Source organism: Budorcas taxicolor, chromosome 17 (genome assembly GCF_023091745.1).
Source record: "Budorcas taxicolor isolate Tak-1 chromosome 17, Takin1.1, whole genome shotgun sequence".
In the NCBI taxonomy this organism is placed as follows: Eukaryota; Metazoa; Chordata; class Mammalia; order Artiodactyla; family Bovidae; genus Budorcas; species Budorcas taxicolor.
In genome coordinates, this window is record NC_068926.1 from 996,356 (window position 1) to 1,017,203 (window position 20,848).

Consider the following 20,848-nt stretch of genomic DNA (forward strand, 5'->3'; position numbering starts at 1 on the left):
CTGGCTGAGTGATCCGCTATACACAGACATGTCTGCAGTGGCACAGGGCTACCCTGTACTCCTCTTGTTCCTTGTGATTTGCCTGTTAGGAAATGGGGACTCTGCAGATACTCTTTTTGGCCCTTGTTTTTCATCTCCCTTAAACTCTCAGTAAAATTTTCATTCAAATTATATCACCTAAAAAAGAATTCTGTTGCTCTTCGTAGTTCCAAGTATTCTGGTAGAAGAAGGGAAGTGAAAAGTAATTCTGTGATGTATCATTGGTTTTTCTTTTGTGAAGTTTAGATTAAGGCCAGGTTGTTTGTTACTTGAAAAAGAATATATCAAATTGATTTCTTGTGTTTTTATTCATTTATGTATCTTTTTTTGCTTGTTTTGTTTCGGTTGGTGGCATGCAGGATCTTTATTCCATGACCAAGGATCGAACCCATGCCCACTGTAGTGAAAGTGAAGTCTTAACCACTAGACCACCAGGGAAATCCTGGGTTCTTGTGTTTTAAAATTACTAGCTTGTGTACAGATGTGGCATTTAGAATGCCCTTTTCCTTAACACATATATTTGAGGCTTCTTTTGTGCCACCACAGGCTAAAATATCTGAAATCTAGTGGGAAATAGGAAATTATTTTCATTCTTCTTTATGGGGGAGTGCTTTTTGATCATTTCTTTTGTCACATTGAACATCATTTAGCAAGGTAAATTAAAATAGGAAGAGAGATTATCATTTGTGTAAGATGTGAGTTTTTTTTTAAAGTTGCAAGCATGGTATACTTGTCTTAAGATTTGTGCTTTCCTTCATCAGTTCAGTTCAGTTCAGTCGCTCAGTCGTGTCCAACTATTTGTGGCCCCATGAATCGCAGCACACCAGGCCTTCCTGTCCATCACCATCTCCCGCAGTTCACTCAGACTCACGTCCATCGAGTCAGTGATGCCATCCAGCCATCTCATCCTCTGTCGTCCCCTCCTCCTCCTGCCCCCAATCCCTCCCAGCATCAGAGTATTTTCCAATGAGTCATCTCTTCACATGAGGTGGCCAGAGTACTGGAGTTTCAGCTTTAGCATCATTCCTTCCAAAGAAATCCCAGGGCTGATCTTCAGAATGGACTGGTTGGATCTCCTTGCAGTCCAAGGGACTCTCAAAAGTCTTCTGCAACACCACAGTTCAAAAGCATCAATTCTTCAGTGCTCAGCCTTCTTCACAGTCCAACTCTTACATCCGTACATGACCACTGCAAAAACCATAGCCTTGACTAGAGGGACCTTAGCCGGCAAAACATATCTCTGCTTTTGAATATGCTATCTAGGTTGGTCATAACTTTTCCTCCAAGGAGTAAGCGTCTTTTAATTTCATGGCTGCAATCACAATCTACAGTGATATGGAGCCCCCCAAAATAAAGTCTGACACTGCTTCCACTGTTTCCCCATCCATTTCCCATGAAGTGATGGGACCAGATGCCATGATATTCGTTTTCTGAATGTTGAGCTTTAGGCCAACTTTTTCACTCTCCTCTTTCACTTTCATCAGGAGGCTCTTTAGTTCCTCTTCACTTTCTGCCATAAGGGTGGTGTCATCTGCCTATCTGAGGTTATTGATATTTCTCCTGGCAATCTTGATTCCAGCTTGTGCTTCTTCCAGCCCAGTATTTCTCATGATGTACTCTGCACAGAAGTTAAATAAGCAGGGTGACAGTATACAGCCTTGACGTACTCCTTTTCCTATTTGGAACCAGTCTGTTGTTCCATGTCCAGTTCTAACTGTTGCTTCCTGACCTGCATATAGGTTTCTCAAGAGGCAGGTCAGGTGGTCTGGTATTCCCATCTCTCTCAGAATTTTCCAGTTTATTGTGATCCACACAGTCAAAGGCTTTGGCATAGTCAATAAAGCAGAAATAGATGTTTTTCTGGAACTCTCTTGCTTTTTCCATGATCCAGTGGATGTTGGCAATTTGATTTCTGGTTCCTCTGCCTTTTCTAAAACCAGCTTGAACATCAGGGGGTTCACAGTTCACGTATTGCTGAAGCCTGGCTTGGAGAATTTTGAGCATTACTTTACTAGCATGTGAGATGAGTGCAACTGTGTGGTAGTTTGAGCATTCTTTGGCATTGCCTTTCTTTGGGATTGGAATGAAAACTGAGCTTTTCCAATCCTGTGGCTGCTGCTGAGTTTTCCAAATTTGCTGGCATATTGAGTGCAGCACTTTCACAGCATCATCTTTCAGGATTTGAAATAGCTCTACTGGAATTCCCATCACCTCCACTAGCTTTGTTCGTAGGGATGCTTTCTAAGGCCCACTTGACTTCCACATTCCAGGATGTCTGGCTCTAGGTGAGTGATCACACACATCGTGATTATCTGGGTCGCGAAGATTTTTTTTGTACAGTTTCTTCCATGTATTCTTGCCACCTCTTCTTAATATCTTCTGCTTCTGTTATGTCCATACCATTTCTGTCCTTTATCGAGCCCATCTTTGAATGAAATGTTCCCTTGGTATCTCTAATTTTCTTTGAAGAGATCTCTAGTCTTTCCCATTCTGTTGTTTTCCTCAATTTCTTTGCATTGATTGCTGAAGAAGGCTTTCTTATCTCGTCTTGCTATTCTTTGCAACTCTGCATTCAGATGCTTATATGTTTCCTTTTCTCCTTTGCTTTTCGCTTCTCTTCTTTTCACAGCTATTTGGAGTACTCATTGAGCACCTTCTGTGTGCTGGGTGTTATCCTAGGCTTTGGGGAAAGGAAGAAGGGTTAGACAGAGAGTAAACAATGTTTCTTATATTGCTGACTGCTGTGAAGAACATTAAATAGGGTATTGCACATAAAGTGCATATGACTTTAGTCTGCATATGACAGAGAACTCCCCTTAAGGTGGTTTAAATAGCAAGGAAATACATTTTCTCATAACTAGAAAGTGAGCTGGTCACCAAGGATCCTCTTCTGTCTGTCTTATCACCAAGCTGTAGTCACTAAAAATTTTATCCTTTAATTGCTTCCCCCATGAATACAAGATGCCTACCAGAGTGGACCTAATATCTCAAGGAAGGAAAAGGGTTATCTCTTTCCTGTTTTCTTTTAGGAAGTAGGAGACCAGCAAACTAGAGCCAAATTGGCAGGGAAATGCAGGTACCATGTTTGCCTTAGATTAGTTGTAGAATTGGGGAATTTTGTACCATACCACCATAGCCAGTGCCTGGCAGGGGCATTCGGGTCATCTTGCTGGAAGGAAGATACCAATATGTTGGTAGTGTCTTTGTAACCTAAAAGTGAAAGAGCAATAATGATTGGAGGGGTTGACACATGTAACTTGAAGAGTAATGGATTTTATTTATTAAATGTGGCTGTAATTTGTCATTCGAGTCTTAGTGTTTCAGCATAGTATAAAGTCTGTATTATACTTTTACTATTTTCTCAATTTTTTGTGTGCTAAGCAGTAACTAATGTTGGACTCATATGCACTTTTTATTGATCCTAGGATTTGCCCTCTTAAATCTGTTCACTTCTTAGAACTTCAGAATGGGTAAACACATTTCTCAGTTTGTTCTGGGCTTCAAGAGTCCTGATTAAGGTCCTTGAGATGGAAATGTTTCCATCCATATGTATATCTGTAAATGTTTACAATTTGGAGATCTTCATTTCTTTTCTCAAGAAAAGTACAGTGTTCACTAGTGAAAGTGCTTAGCTCAACCTGTATAGTAACTTTTCAGTAAATATTTGATGCCTGAAATCCTTCAAAGCTAGAACACAGTAACTTTAGTGTTACTGGGTTGGCCAAAAACTTCCTTTGGTTTTTAAGTAAAAATACTGAATTGGCTAAAAAGTTGGTTTGGATTTTTCTGTTAAGATTTTATGGAAAAGCCTGAATGAACTTTCTGGCCAACACAGTAAAACACACATTTTTCATTTTTACCAAGATCTTTATGAACAACGTCATCACTGTTTTGTTCCATTGCTGTTGTTCAGTCGCTCAGTTGTGTCCGACTCTTTGTAACCCTGTGGACTACAGCACACCGGGCTTTGCTGACCTTTAGCATCTCCTGGAGTTTGCTCAAACTTGTGTCTGTTGAGTTGGTGGTGCCATCCAGCCATCTCATTCTCTGCTGTCCCCTTCTTCTGCCTTCAATCTTTCCCAGCATCAGGGTGTTTTCTAATGAGTCAGCTATTTGCATCAGGTGGCCAAAGTATTGGAGCTTCAGCATCAGTTCTTCCAGTGTATATTCAGAGTTGATTTCCTTTAGGATTGACTGGTTTCATCTTACAGTTCAATGAACTCTCAAGATTCTTCTCCAGTACCGCAGTTCAAAGACACTCAGCCTTTTTTATTGTCTGGTTTTCATGTCCATATCGGAGAAGGCAGTGGCACCCCACTCCAGTACTCTTGCCTGGAAAATCCCATGGACGGAGAAGCCTGGTGGGCTGCAGTCCATGGGGTCACGAAGAGTCGGACACGACTGAGTGACTTCACTTTCACTTTTCACGTTCATGCATTGGACAAAGAAATGGCAACCTACTCCAGTGTTCTTGCCTGGAGAACCCCAGGGACGGGGGATCCTGGTGGGCTGCCATCTATGGGGTCGCGTAGAGTTGGACACGAGTGAAGCGACTTAGCAGTAGCAGCATATCCATATAAGACTACTGGAAAAACCATACTTTTGAATAGATGGAACTTTGTAGGCAAAGTAATTTCTCTGCTTTTGAATATGCTATCTAGGTTTGTCATTGCTTTTCTTTCAAAGGATCAAGCGTCTTTTAATTTCAAGGCTGTGGTCACCATCTGCAGTGATTTTGGAGCCCAAGAAAATAAAGTCTTTCACTGTTTCCATTGTTTCCCCATCTATTTGCCATGAAGTGATGGGACCTGATGCCATGGTCTTAGTTTTCTGAGTGTTGAGTTTTAAGCCAGCTTTTCTCACTCTTCTCTTTCACTTTCATCAGGAAGCTCTTCAGTTCCTCTTGCTTTCTGCCATGAGGGTGGTGTCATCTGTATATTTGAGGTTATTGATATTTCTCCCAGCAATCTTGATTCCAGCTGTGCTTCATTCAGTCTGGCATTTCATATGATGTACTCTGCATATAAGTTAAATAAGCAAGGTGACAATTACAGCCTTGACATACTCCTTTCCCAATTTTGAACCAGTCTGTTCATGTCTGATTCTAACTGTTGCTTCTTGACCTGCATACAAGTTTCTCAGGAGACAGGTCAGGTGGTCTGGTATTCCCATCTCTTTAAGAATTTTCCACAGTTTGTTTTGGTCTGTACAGTCAAAGGCTTTAGCATAGTCAATGAAGTAGAAGTATGTTTTTCTATAATTTTCTTGCTTTTTCTATGATCTAGTGGATATTTGTAATTTGATCTCTGGTTCCTCTGCCTTTTCTAAACCCCGTTTGTACATCTGGAAGTTCTTGGTTCAAATACTTTTGAAAGATTTTGAACATTACTCTGCTAGCATATGAAATAAGTGCAATTGTGCGGTAGTTTGAGCATTCTTTGGCATTACCTTTCTTTGGGATTGGAATGAAAACTGACCTTTTCCAGTCCTGTGCTCACTGCTGAGTTTTCCAAATTTGCTGGCATATTGAGTGTAACACTTTAACAGCATCATCTTTTAGGATTTGAAATAGCTCAGCTGGAATTCCATTACCTCCACTAGCTTTGTTCGTACTGATGCTTCCTGTGGCCCACTTGACTTTGCATTCCAGGGTGTCTGGCTCTAAGTGAGTGTTCACACCGTCCTCGTTATCCGGGCCATCAAGATCTTTTTTGTATAGTTCTTCTGTGTATTCTTCCCACCTCTTCTTAATATCTTCTGCTTCTGTTAGGTTGATACTGTTTTTGTTCTTTATTGTGTTTACCTTTTCATGAAATGTTCTCTTGGTTGGTATTTCTAATTTTCTTAAAGATAGCTCTAGTCTTTCCCATTGTTTTGTTTTCATCTATTTCTTTGCATTTTTTGCTTAAAAAGGCTTTCTTATCTCTCCTTAATAGTCTCTGGAACTCTTTGTTCCATTATCCTCTGCCATTTCTCAGACAATTTCATAATTCCATCTTCAGGAAACTTTATCTTTTTGAGTGAAGAACTGTTCCAGATGCCTTTTACAGTCTTCCAGGGAATTGAAATTTTTTTAATTAAGAAAATTTTGTAAAGACTAAAATAAATGGACATCTGAAGATGCAGTATCTGATGAATATGGCAGATGAATCAGAAATTCTCAGCCAAGCTGTAACAGTTTTTGCCTGGTCATCAAAGAAACACACGCTTATGTATTATTATCCTAATGGGATATTATGCATTTTCTGTTGACTTAATTCCAAATGCTTTTCTTCAAGTGTTGCTTTCACTTTCCCGTCTAGTTGGAAACAGTACTTGTTGGAATTAATCATTTGGTTTTCTCCAAGGAGCTCATAATAGAGGATTCTCTTTCTATCCTACCGTATACACAGCATCACCTTCTTTGGATGAACATTGGCCTTTGGTGTGGTTAGTAGTGGTTCATTTCTCTTGCCCTATGATCTCTTCCATTCCACATTCTTGTACAGTATCCACTTTTCATCACTCATCACAATTTGTTTTAAAATTGGAATGTTTTTGTTACATTTCAGTAAGAGAATTGCAGTGGAAATATTGCCAAGAAGGGGTTTTTTTTCCACTTAACTATGTGGGACCCAGACATCAAAAAATTAATATAATGAAGCTGGTGCAAATGGTTTTCAGTGCTTAGGTTGGATATTTTTGACAATATTGATTATCTCCCATGTGATGTAACATTGATTATATTCAGTTAATGTCTCGATCAATTTCAACTGGTCTGCCCAACTGTGAGACATAGTCCAGCAAGCAATCTCCAGCACAAAACTTCATGAATCACTTTTGATAAACTTGCTGAGTCATAACACCTTCTCTATACATTGCAGAAATCTTTCCTTTTTTTTAGTTGAATTTCAGTTGCAATAATATGCTGAAAGTGTTCCTTTTTTCAGTATTAAAATGGCTATACAATAATTCACCAATTTTAATGGTTTTTAAAATGCATGCTGATATGATAGCACATATATAATACACAATACTATACTATACTGTATGTGCTTAGTCATGTCTGACTTTTGCAGCCCTGTAGACTGTAGCCTGCCAGGCTCCTCTGTCCATGGGATTCTCCAGGCAAGAATACTGGAGTGGGTCACAATACACAATACAAGCTAACAAAATTTTTCAAATGAAATTAAAGACAACTAAGTGCTACTAGAGCCAGCTTACTGAAAAAACTGGACAAACTTTTAGGCCAACCCAGTGCTAATTGTGTTGAAAGGTGCTACACTTCAAATTGGCACTTGTTTTACTTTTCACTTTTCTAGTCATTTATTTATCCAGCCATTATTTATTGGATATCTACCATAGGTCAGGTATTGTGGGATACAGAGGTAAGAAAGATTATTATCTGTACTCTCAAGAGGCTTAAGAATCCAGGTGGGGAGAAGCAGATATTAGTATGACAATGGATTTGTAGGAGGTAGCCTAGGGTAAGAGCCTAACCTAGCCTTGGGTCATCAGCGGATAAGCCTACTAGGAGAGGTTCCAGCTGAGTCTTGAAGACTCTGTGGGAGTTAGCCTGGGGAATGAGGGCATAGGGGAATGGATGATGAAGCTTGACAAAGACAGTAAGGTAGGAAGTTGCTGGATGTGTGTGGAGAACGATACAAAGTTCCTTCCTTATATAAATTAAGACTGGAAGTGGCAGAGAGAAGACTAGATGGTGAGGCAGGGGTGGAACGTGGACAGGGCCTCCATGGTTTAAACGGGAGGAGCTGGAGGCTTTGAGCATCACAGTCAGTGGTGTGGGGTGCGTCTTACAGCAACACCTTAAAAACTATAACATGAAAAATAGCTTGGCAGAGAACTGATAATTGTTTAGTCATACATATAAATTAAAGTCAAATTGGCTTTTGTCTCAATTGTGCCCAAGTCCTGAGAAATGAATTTACTCCTTGAGGACTAAGTACACGGCTTTATGCTTCTGTGACTCCAGGCCTTGTGGGCTTTTGCACATCGCCGGGGCCATAGAGGTGAATTAAGAGTGGCCTTTTGTTAAAGTCCAGGTAGGAATTAGGAAAGTATTCTCATGTTTGTCACAAAAGAACTTTTAGATGACACAAATCCTGTCTAGCTACAAGGTCCAGAGAGAGTAGGACAAAGGAAGATGCCTTATATGTAAGTTAAGAATTATGTTTCCGTATTCTTTGCTTTCCCCCTTTTCTGAAAAGGAAAAAGAAGTGCTGAGGCAGAGACACATAGCCCAATACCTTGTCTTCCTGCCATTTAGCATGTAACAGAAGCATATCATTAACTTTCTCTCTTCCTTTATAATACCACTGGATGTTTCACCCCAGGAGGTAGCATAGTAATTTTTCAGATATTTTAGCTCTTAGGAGAGTAGCTGTTTTTTGAGATCTTGTGAAAGGTAATCTCCAAGGAAGCAGGTAGTTAAATATGTGTACTGTGCTCAGTTGTGTCTGACCCTTTGCGACCCTATGGACTGTAGTCCGCCAGGCGTCTCTGTCTATGAAATTTTCAAGACAGTAACACTGAAGTGGGTTGCCATTTCCTTCTCCAGAGGATCTTCCTGACCCACAAATGGAACCTGGGTCTCCTGTGTCTCCTGCACTGGCAGGTGGATTCTTTACTACTGAGCCACCTGTCTCTTTCCAGTGTTTGAAGTCTGCAAAAGAATTTTGTATAATTACGGATTTCTCTAGGCTTTTATGATAGTTTATGGTACAGTATAAGCTCAGTTCAGTTGCTCAGTTGTGTCCGACTCTTTGCGACTCCATGAACTGCAGCATGCCAGGCTTTTCTGTCCGTCACCAACTCCCGGAGTTTACTCAAACTCATGTCCATTGAGTCGGTGATGCCATCCAACCATCTCATCCTCTGTTGTCCTCTTCTCCTACCTTCAATCTTTCCCAGCATCAAGGTCTTTTCAGATGAGTGAGTTCTTCACATCACATCAAGTATTGGAGTTTCATCTTCAGCATCAATCTCTCCAATGAATATTCAGGACTGTTATCATTTAGGATGGACTGGTTGGATCTCCTTGCAGTCCAAGGGACTCTCAGAGTCTTCTCTAACACCACAGTACAAAAGCATCAATTCTTCGGCGCTCAGCTTTTTTTACAGTCCAACCCTCACATCCATACAAGAGAACTGGAAAAACTATAGCTTTGAGTAGATGTAGGCAAAGATAGTACAGTATACTGTACCTGAAAAAGAAACAAATTTTCAAGAAATCTGGAAGCCATTGTGTTGTTTTTCTAACAGGCAAGGGATGATGGCACTGTTTTCATACTGCTTTTATCTTTGATGCTGAAAGCTTGGCTTCTCTGTACAGAGGTGCCAAATCAAATGTCAGAGTTTTGGGTGAAGTAGAGAAGAATTGCTTTATTGCTTTGCCAGCAAAGGATGACACAGTGGCCTCATGCCCACAAAACCACGTGTTGCTTCCTGGGAAAGAGAGAAATTCTGTAATAATTGTTCAAAGAGGGCATTATCAGTCCATGGACATTCTGATGGGTTGGTAGTGAGATTAGTAGGAGTCAGCATCATCAAACTTTAGGTTCAACTGGTCTGGGATCTCCATGCTTGTGGGCGGCATACCATCATTAATCATCTACTTCTCCCACCTGAAGGGAATTTCAGTATCTGCAAAATAGCTCAAAAATATTGTTGTGTGTATCCTTTGATGTGGAAACAGGACCTTGCCCCAAGGCTGCTCTTGACTGTTTGACCTCCCTTCCATAATTAACAACTGCTTGAATCTGCCCATTGGTACTCAGGGAAAGTCATGGAGGCTGTATAAAGGCTGTTTCTATAATGAAAGAAATGGGGAACAAAAAGGCCTTGTGACCAGGAGCCCCACAGGACCCTGCACGGTATCAAAACCTGATGAATGTAGAACTAAACGTTTTTGCCAAGGTGTCCCCTAGCGCTCAACACTATTTTTAGACTGTCTCGTTTTTGACTGAGTTTTCTTTCACCACTGCTTATGTCTTCGTATTCTTGGGCCATTATATGTCCATGCATGTGTGCCCAAGCCTGCTTCTAGCTCTTCATAAGTCCCCTGGGTTTAGAAGCAATCCCTTCTCTTTTCTCCTACTCCATTTCTTTCCATAAGAGAGCATCTTATTTATGATCCCTAAATGCTTAGCTAGTTCAGTGGGTAGTAGGAAGGAGGTCTTGTACTAAGTCTTTAGTGCAGTGATGTAGGAGGCATCTGGCTTTAGTAATAAATTGTTGTTGTTCAGTTGCTCAGTCATGTCCAACTCTCTATAACCCCATGGACGGCAGCATGCCAGGCTTCCCCGTCCTTCAGCATCTCCCGGAGCTGCTCACACTCATGTCCATCGAGTCGGCGATGGCATCCAAGCACCTCGTCCTCTGTGGTCCTCTTCTCCTGCCCTCAGTCTTTCCCAGCATCAGGGTCTTTTCCAATGAGTCAGCTCTTTGCATCAGGTGGCTAGTGTATTGGAGCCTCAGCTTGAGCATCCAGTGAATTCACTTCCGGTGAATATTCAGGCCTGATCTCCTTTAGGATGGACTGGTTGGACCTCCTTGCTGTCCAAGGGACTCTCAAGAGTCTTCTCCAACACCACAGTTCAAAAGCATCAATTCTGCAGTCCTCAGCCTTCTTTATGGTCCAGCTATCACATCCATACATGACAACTAGAAAAACCATAGCCTTGACTAGATAGACTTTTGTCGGCGCAGTAATGTCTCTGCTTTTTATTATGCTTTCTAGGTTTCTTCCAGGGAGCAAGTGTCTTAATTTCATGGCTGCAGTTACCATCTGCAGTGATTTTGGAGCCCAAGAAAATAAAGTCTGTCACTGTTTCCATTGTTTCCCCATCTATTTGCCATGAACTGATGGGACTGGGTACCATGCTCTTAGTTTTCTGAATGTTGAGCTTTAAGCCGGCTTTTTCACTCCTCTTTCACGTTCATCAAGAGGCTCTTTAATTCCTGTTCACTTTCTGCCATGAGGGTTATGTCATGTGCATATCTGAGGTTATTGATATTTCTCCTGTCAGTCTTATTCCAGCTTGTGCTTCATCCAGCCCAGCATTTCAGATGATGTACTCTGCATAGATTTTAAATAATCAGGGTGACAGTATAACACCCTTGACATACTCCTTTCCCAATTTTGAACCAGTCTGTTGTTCCATGTCTGGTTCTAACTATTATTTCTTCACCTGCATACAGGTTTCTCAAGAGGCAGGTAAGGTGGTCTGGTATTCTGTATCTTTAAGAATTTTCCACAGTTGTGATCCACACAGTCAAGGTGGTATGGAAATTACCTCAGGATTAAGTTGCTACGTATCACAAGCAGGAATGGATTTTGGGCTAGAATGCCCTTTGACAGTTGCCTTGGTTGACTCACCTCTTTAAAAATCCCTCTTTTGTCTTGCATTTCCTTGGCATTTTGTATAATTTGTGTTCTGATTGTGTCCTGCCTGAGAGGTGTGTCCTTCCTGAGGGCAGGGGCAGGCCCTGGAGTGCTTGTGAGTGAGTGCTGTGAACCTGGCGGTTAGCCTCAAGGGGTAACACTGTGTTCTAGTCATGAGTCGAAATTCAAAAGGGAAAGAAACTGCTTTAAAGCATTGTCAACTAAAAAAATGCACACATTAGAATTTGAAGATTCTGTTTTATTCATTGGACTTTTGGAGGACTTTTGGAGCCCAGGGAGTAGCCTCTCAGATTTTTCTGAGGGAATGATCTGAAGAAATAAGAGAGGAGCCAGGATATGGAGGAGTTTTTGCAAAAATAAAAAATAAAAGAAACAGGTAGTTGGAACACCTAAAGCTGAAAAACCAGACAAATCAATTTAGTGCTTTTCTGTGTATGGGAAGATACACGAGTCTGGGCTCATTGAAATAATTCCTTTATTATATATTAGTTTGCCTGTTTTTTTTTTTTTTCCCTCATTCTGAATTCCCTCATGGTGTACAGTCTGGGGTGGCCTGCAGTGACTGATGGCTGCAACATCCTTTGTTGACTGATACGGCAGATGACATTCTTTATCCGAATGGACCGAAAAATGGCATGGACAGATCAGGCTGTGAATCTGTAATGCCACAGGTGTTAAGAGTTCATGCAGTTGGACACGTGGCATGTTCATCACCATGATGTAATTTTCAGGTATAAGTGGTTAACAGAGGTACCTTGTATGGTTTGTTCAGGTAAGCTTTTACGGGAGGTTAGGGAATGTTGTAGGTTTGCTGAAGGGGCTGACCATTTTGCCTACTGAATACAGTGAGTGGCTGGCCATCTGCCTGGCCTTGGTCTTCCTGCTGGGTGTCTGGTGCAGTGTCAACAATGCTCCTTATGTTTTAGGTGAGATGAGTGAGAGCCGAGCAAAGAGAGTTCGCATCAAGGAGGTGGACGGCTGGACCCTGAGGATGCTGATTGACTATGTTTACACGGCAGAGATTCAGGTGACAGAAGAGAATGTACAGGTAAGGGTGACAGCTCATACCATTTGGTTCTTTACACAGGCCAGTTTTGTAATGCAAAAGAGCATACCTATACATAGATACTTTGTATTGTGAAGTGGACTGTCTCCTGCCATATCAGTAAACAAAGTGCCACAGCTATCTGAGATTCTGGCGCTCTAATGTGAATTTCTAAGCGATTCTGGCATGCAGCAGCCGTGAATTCCTGAGCTTCCTGATAAGCGGCCCCACTCCCTGCACAAGGAATTTAAGGATGTCAGTCATCAGCAATTACAGCCCTCCTGGGTGAACCAGAAGGCCCCAAGGGAATTCAAGAGAGAGAGAAAAAGATCTCAGTAAATATGCTGGATGCTGCCCCAGATAGCTGAGATGCATATGAAAGGCAAGACTTCAGTAATCCCAGACTCTTGCACCTTCCCTACATAGAAGAATGCTAAATTCCTTAACTTGATATCTGGTTTTTCTTACTTACCAATAATCTTTGATGTTCAGACTGCCTGCCCCTTTGTGGCAAACTTATAGATAGCCTGACTCTCTCCCTCCTGCCTCCTTGGAGCAGTCTCTCAGGGCTACTGAGACGCTGCCTCCTATATTCCAAGTCCTAAATATTCCCACCAAATAAAATAACTCTAAAATAACTCTACTTTGAGGTTCTGACTATATTTTGTAGTCAGCAGTACCAAAGTAACAGAATTTGTTGTTATAACTGTATTTTTAAGAGAATGATTATAGCTTTTTAATAATGTTTCTGATTTCAGTATCTTTACTTAAAGTTCTAAGACACGAAGCCTTTAGTTCACTGAATGACGCTTGTTCTTTTATGAAAACATGACATGTTCATTCATAAGTACTGGTCAGTGCTGCCCACATTTTCCATTATTTCCTGGAAGGTTAAGTCTGTAAAGGGTGTTTCTGATGCCCAAGAGCCTTCTTACTTCTTTGACAATTTCAGCATCCTCTGTTAGTGATGCTAGAATTCAGCTAAAATTTGACATTGCATCTCTCTTACTTTCTATAAAGAATGAATATTTTGTATGTATGATGCAAATGTTTAATACAGGTGTGTGTGGAGTAGAAAGTAAAAGTCCCTGTTTAAAACTATACTTCTCTTTGTACTTACCCATCCCACGCTCTGTGATTTACTTTCTTTCCCTAAAGGTTAGGCTCTGTTTGCTGTTAATCTTTAAGACTGTTTTCTGTGCAGTTACACACACACGCATATATAGGTTTCTTGACAAAAGTATATTTTTACTATACCTGCTGTTCTGAAACTTGCTCTTTCACTGAGCAAAGTGTCTTGAAATTCTTTGTGTCAATACATATGGGTCCAGCTCCTTTCTTTTGTGGGATGTCCCATGTGTTAGTTAGCATACATGATTTTTCACCTTTACAAAAAATGTTGCAGTGAATGAGCATTTTAATATTTGCATTAAATTTCATGGGATAGATTCTTCAACATATAATTTCTGGGATCAAAAAGTACATGCATATTTTGATTTCTGATAGATGTGCCAGACTGCCATCTAAAAGTTTGTATTTATTTATACTCCTTCCAATAGATTGACTGTGTTCTGAGGATAGCAAAAAGAACTAGGGCTAACTTCTTAAGAAATAATCTCTATAAATTCTACTTGCACAAATAGGAAATCTTTTGTTCTTTGTAATTTTGTTCCTATGTAATTATGGCATAAGAAATATGCCACAGAATATTTTAGTTGGGAAACTGAAAACTTTGCACTTTAACTTGTTAGGACATGGTGTTATTAAATTTTAAATATTGGCAGTGGTAAGGCCTCCTGGTAATCCTTCCTAGATAGCCTCAGTAAACCTCTGCTTGGAAGTCCCATTCATAAGGTAAAGCATTTGAAAAGCCTTGGTTGAGCCTGAAGTCATATATAAAGGTGTGAATCACATGCTCTGTCAACATTTTTTTAAACATGGAGGAAATGTTAGGTACATGTTATCTCATTCTGATCTTTTCTGTACCAGTAATGCTGTTTGCTGGATTCTGGGGCATTATTTCAACAAGAACCCTGATCTTGGGTTTCTTTTGTCCCTTCTTTTATTAGCTTGAGTGCGGAGTCTCATTGTGCCCTGTATCTGGCCTTCAGAAAATGAGTTACTGATTGGTTTCTTTGATTCACATAATGTGTCACCTGGGTAAAATTACAAAAGATGGTTTAGGCCTAGAAGACTGGACTGTGTGAATTCAGCCCTGAATGCTATTTGTAGTAATTCTTGCAGTAAAGACATTGGCGTGTGAGGAACTGGGAACACCTTTCATGTTTCTTTTAATAGCTGTCACGTTCCAGTCCTGCAGTGTTAGTCATCACATCTCTCAGAAAACCTCTTGTCCTGCTAATTTTCCTTTGTGTGTATTGCTGACTCTTAAAGGAATACGTTCAAAGAGTTGTATTTGTTGTATTGTTTTGTTGTTTTTTGGAAGAGGGATGTAGGGGTATCTTGGTATATAAAGCCTTATTTTACGTTCCATTGAAAAATACTTGTTTTGGAAAAGTCAGTTTGGAAATAAAGTTGGTTAAAATAAGCTACCTTTTCCGTAACAAGTATTCTTAAAAATAAAGTACAAAGTAAGGGCTTAACTATTGAGATATGCTAAACTGCTGTTTCCTCTGTTTTGTGTATTTTTGTCTGTCTGCACTTTGGAGATCTTTCTTCTAAATGCTTTTCACCTTAAGGAAAGAAACAATTCTGGGGAGGTATATGGTGTTCTTATTAATGTGAAGCTGGAGTTTTCAATGGTCCTAACTAGAAGCTCTGCTCTGAGTATATCTGCCTTGAAAGTGCTGGCAGTGGGGATAGAACTTTCTGTAATTCAAAGGTTTACTGTTGTGGATAGATTTTCTCATGAGACCTAGAATCATATCTTTTGTCAGGTAGGTAGGTAAACTTCCTTTTGTACATTTCTCTTTTAGTAATAAAGTATAGTCTTAGGATAGAAGGTTTCTTAGTATTCTACTTTGGGATTGCATGTTTCATATAGAATCATACCTAGTGCCATAGAATGCTGAGCAACTGACTCTTTACAGCTGTCTTTACAGAGTCTGCTGGTGACAGGGCAGGACCATAACCCTGGTTTCTGTGATTCCTACTTAAGGGTCACTCCTGTAATACCATACAGTCTCCTTATTATGCAAATTTAAAATATAAAAAAAAACTGTTTGAAGTGAAAGTTGTTAACTTTGAGTTGGAATGAGGAAATTAAGTAGTTTGAAAAACTAAGTGAGGAATAAATGTCACTTTATTATATAAGTATTAATAATAGGGTTTTAAATTTTGACTGTTTAAGGTTTCCTGATTTTTTTTTTTTTTTTGGTATTGCTGTTGCTTTTTAAGTTTTCAAATTTTGATTTTGACTTTGAGTAGTTGCTTTTGATTATTTTACTAATTTAAGTCAAGTGAATTTTTTTAAGAGAAATAAAAGGAGAATATTTTACCATGACCACAGTTTTAGTTGAACTTTTATTTGCTGTTGTTGCTGTTGAATAATTTAAATTACTTGTGTCTAGAGTATCCAATCAAATTTTATAAACTTTATAAATCTGGGAACAGAGAAAATGCAGCCAAAGGCTTTTAAACATTTTTGGGGTCATGGAATCTTTGAGAAGCTGATGAAAAACTGTGAACTTTTTCCCAAGTAAAGTTTACTAAAGCATATATGCACAGAGTTTTGCATACATGTTCAGAGAATTCTTATACTTTGTCTCCCCTTATCTCCTCCACTGAAAATACTTGACTCTGTGTGTGTGTGTGTGTGTGTGTGTGTGTGTGTGTGTGTATGAAGGGTTTTTACATGGGTTTATTTTCAGTTGTATGCTAGGCATTTTACATATGTCTTTGTTGATATTCATCAGCATAGTAGATAGGTATTACTACTCCATTTGTCAAATGAGGAAGCTCAGGAGGGTTAAGTAATTAGTTCAGCATCACACAACACCTATTAAGTTGCCATTAACTACTAGTGTTACTTTAAAAAGTTTGTGAATTCAAAAATAAAAGCACATTTATAACTGAAAAAAACCTTTTTGTATCCCCCAAATTATTGAAGGTTTTGTATTCTTCATTTGATGTGTTGATTAACATGTTGAAGAATCCTAAAGGATACTGACTTTTTAAAAGCATTCACTTCATTGCTAAATTTTTGGTTTTGTTACATGCATTTTTACTTCTCAGCTTTTGGGTATTTGTTTTGACTTGCTAAAGGTAGATAAGAGTTTTTCACTTGATTTAAGTGTGAAAAACTAAGGTAAGGCTCTTAATAGACAGTGCCAATGTAAGTAAATGATTTTGTTCCCAAATTAATATTATGAGAGTTTGTCTACATGTTTTGTCTACAATAAAACTTTTATCATACCAGAATTTAAGAAACATCTGATATAATTTTGAATGGATTGGTTTTAAACAGTTCATGAAACTTGTGTATTGCATAAACTGAAATTATTTGAGATAGAAAAGCTCATCCCTTTTCAAAAGGAACAGAATTTAAGCAAGAGTTTTTCAAGAGAAACACATTGGAATGTTTAACACAACCTCAGTACAATAGAGGGAGAAGGCAATGTCAACCTACTCCAGTATTCTCCCCTGGAAAATCCCATGGATGAAGGAGCCTGGTAGGCTGCAATCCATGGGGTCACTAAGAGTTGGACACAACTGAACAACTTCACTTTCACTTTTCCTTGCATGCATTGGAGAAGGAAATGGCTACCCACTCCAGTGTTCTTGCCTAGAGAATCCCAGGGACGGGAATTCCTGGTGGGCTGATGTCTATGGGGTCACACAGAGTCGGACACGACTGAAGCAAGTTAGCAGCAGCAGAAGCAGCAGCCGCAGTACAATAGAAAATTGAACATGGTTGTGTCCATTTTCTTGGTAGTGTAGACTAGGATGTCTGTTTGAGATCAGAAGTGTCAGTGGTGTGTCAGTATCGAGGCTTTTACTTGAGGGAGGGAGCCTTTTACTTCAGCCTTTTACTGAAAGGAGGGAATTACAGGAAGGGCTTCCACGGTAGGTAGGATGCCTGTTGATACAGTTGAGCACTTAATCAAAAAAAGGCTGTTGAAGTGGAGAAATTATTAAAGAGCACTTGTTTACCCTAAATATTTAACCCCAAACATGTTACTATGCAAATTATGCCAGTATTTTGTTGCAAAATTAAGTACAGCCAGCTGCTTGGAGAGACACATGCTTGTTCTTAAAGTACAGCAAGAACTGGGAAACTTGAGGGCTTCCCTGGTGGTCCACTGGTTAAGAATCTGCCTGCCAGTGCAGGGACACAGGTTCCGTCCCAGGCCCGAGAAGATTCCGCATACCATGAGGCAACTAAGCCCATGTACCACAACTACTGACCCTGCAGTCCAGAGCCTGTGAGCTGCAACTGCTGAGCCCACCTGCTGCAGTTACCAAAGCCCTCTCGCCCTCGAGCTTATGCCCTGCAACAGGATGTTGTTGTTGTCCAGTCGCTCAGCCGTGTCTGACTCTTTGCGACCCCATGGAGTTCAGCAGGCAAGGCTTCACTGTCCTTCTCCATCTCCTGGAGCCTGCTCAAACTCATATCCATTGAGTTGGCGATGCCATCCAACCATCTAGTCTGCTGTCATCCCCTTCTCCTCCTGCCTTCAACCTTGCCCAGCATAAGGGTCTTTTCTAATGAGTCGACTCTTCTCATCAGGTGGCCAAAGATTTGGAGCTTGAGCATCAATCCTTCCAGTGAGTATTCAGGACTGATCTCCTTTAGGATTGACTGGTTTGATCTACTTGAAGTCCAAGGGAATCTCAAGAGTCTTCTCCAGCACCATACTTCAGAAGCATCAATTCTTCGGTGCTCAACTTTCTTTATGGTCCAACTCTCACATCCATACATGACCACTGGAAAAAATATAGCTTTCCTTATATGGACTTTTGTTGAAAAAGTAATGTTTCTGCAAGAGGATAAGCCATGGCAATGATAAGCCCGTGCACTGCCCTCCACTCGCTGCAACTAGAGAAAGCCTGTTGACAGTAACAAAGACCTAGCATGGCCAAAAATAAATAAATAAAATAAAATTAAAGTTAGAAAAAGAACTGAGACACTTGAAAAGAAATTTCAGTGCAAAGTCATCTTCGGACTATAGACATCTCTGACATTCTTCACACGTCTAATTTTATTAAAATTTTTTTTTGTGGTAACGTATTGATCAAACCATTCTAAAGCAATCAAGTTAGATTTCACAGAAAAGCACTCTTTTTACACTCACATTTCATTGGATTACATACAGTTGTTTACATTATTTCAGTAACAAGTGCATATGTTCCAAACAGATCTAAGAACATGCATGTGTTGATGTGTTGTCAGCTGAGAGGAAAGGTAGAAGAAGTGTGCAAGCCTGTTCAAGTGCACAGAGGGCTGGAAGAGTTGGTCAGTCAGGCCACTAGTTAAGTGGGGGTTGGTAAAGGATACTCTTTCTATATTTCTGCATTGGATAGATGAACACTGAGATGAGATGCCTGTTGATGAAAATTTATTTTAAAATGGACATTGAAGATATTCTATCAGTTAAACAGACATTGACAGAATATCTGCTGAGTACTCTGGCCTGTGCTTATGGTCCTGATGCTACAAGAAATGAACAGGGAACAGAAAGCATAATAGAGTATAGACTTTAAGCTGGATTCGAATCTTGGGTTTACTATTTAAACACCATGTAACCTTGTTCAAAGTCCTTAACTTCTCTGACCCTGTCTGCAAAAAGGGGATGATTCTGTTCTTTCTTATGTAAGAGCTTGGGGAACACTGTGGTTAGATAACTGGTTTATATAGAGGTGAAACATGCTGGGACTTCATTAAAAGTCCAGTTTGGGTTGAGGTTTAAGCCAGAAATGAATGGAACTAGGAATAAGGGTGCTGATCCGGGGTGGCACAGGGGCAAGTACTCGATAAATATTTCTTCAAGTTGAGAGTGGTATGCATTCCAGATTGAAATGTTCAAGGTTGAGTGGTAAATTCAACTATGAATGAGACATCACAGGATGCATGGCAGTGGGGTCTTGTGGTGGTGATCCCTGCTGTTAGACTGATGACAGTGTCTTTGATCCAGAAAGAGCTGCCCTGAGTGAACAGTGATTCAAGCCTGCAGCTTCTGGGTTCTAGCTTGTCTGGAAAGAGGCTTAGTAAGGTCTAGGCATTTATTATGACCAGAGCTATGTAAGGGTGGTATTGTCATGTCCGTATTCCCATTAGGGAACAGACTGTAAACATAGAATCTGGGACTATGGTCAGTCTTATGGGGCTTTAGGGCCACACGTGGCTTAGTAAGCCTGAGGGTATGTTGGGGAGCCTTCTATATTTAGAACAGCAAGTTTAATGACAGACCATAATCACTGATTAGGTTACTAATAAATTTTGCAGTCTTGATCAGGATTAGTTTAGGATTGAAGTTGAAGATCTAAGCCTTTTACCATCTGCAGCTAGACCAGGCTAGTTCACATAAGGATTAATAAACCATTTTACTGCTGTTCATGCATGACTTGCTCTTTCCTTTTCATTCTTCTAAGGTGTTGAGCTTGCTTGTATTTTCCACTGCTGGCGTTGATTCTGATAAGTTTCAGTTTTCAATAATAGTTCATTAAAAATCTATGGAACATCTGTTTTATGCCAGATAATGTTCCAGGAATTGGCGATGCAATACCAAGCAAGACAGACAAGGCTCCTGTCCTGAGAACCTTAAACAACCTATTACTTTACAGCTAATTGGGTGTTTCTAGTGACTATAGATGTGTATAGTGTCCAGTGTACATCACTTCTAAGATCTAGGTCCCTAGCGATAGCATTAGTAATCAGAGGATTGTGTAGTTAATATGGAATCACAGAGAAGTCGCAGGGGGCAGCGGGGTTACTTCTGATCGCTAAGAGAGGGCTATAATGAATTGTCATCCCACTATCAAACATACATTTCTAGTAAGGAATATTGATTGAGTGCCATCAAGTCTAATGTATCTCCACCCTGTGTGGTATCCAGAAAAACTTCTCTTCAGATAACCCACTTCTGAACATTTGATATTCTAGTAGTTGTCTTTCCTACCCTCACACTCGAGAATGTGGCCAGTTTGGTATACCAGCCACAGTTCTTACTTAGGCCAAAATTGCAACCAGAGGGCAGAGGACTAGTATTTTTGATCTCTTATTTGTCACCAGATGGAAATTAAATAATGTTTCTACAATTAATGACATTGTAAGAATTGTTGGGAAAATTTATTCTTCATTCAGTCACTCAGTTGTGTCCGACTGTTTGCGACCACATGGATTGCAGCACGCCAGGCCTCCCTGTCCATCACCAACTCCCAGAGTTTACTCAAATTCATTT

The 20,848-nt window shown here is 40.1% G+C and overlaps 1 protein-coding gene across 1 annotated transcript in view; it reads left to right on the forward strand.

Annotated features, from left to right (window-relative positions):
- The window catches only part of KLHL2 (kelch like family member 2), a 163,293-nt gene that overhangs the window by 52,564 nt on the left and 89,881 nt on the right, over positions 1 to 20,848 (forward strand). Inside the window, exon 4 of the mRNA XM_052654745.1 lies at positions 12,370 to 12,491. Within this exon, the coding sequence (XP_052510705.1) occupies positions 12,370 to 12,491 (122 nt within the window). The remainder of the gene's footprint in view (positions 1 to 12,369; positions 12,492 to 20,848) is intronic.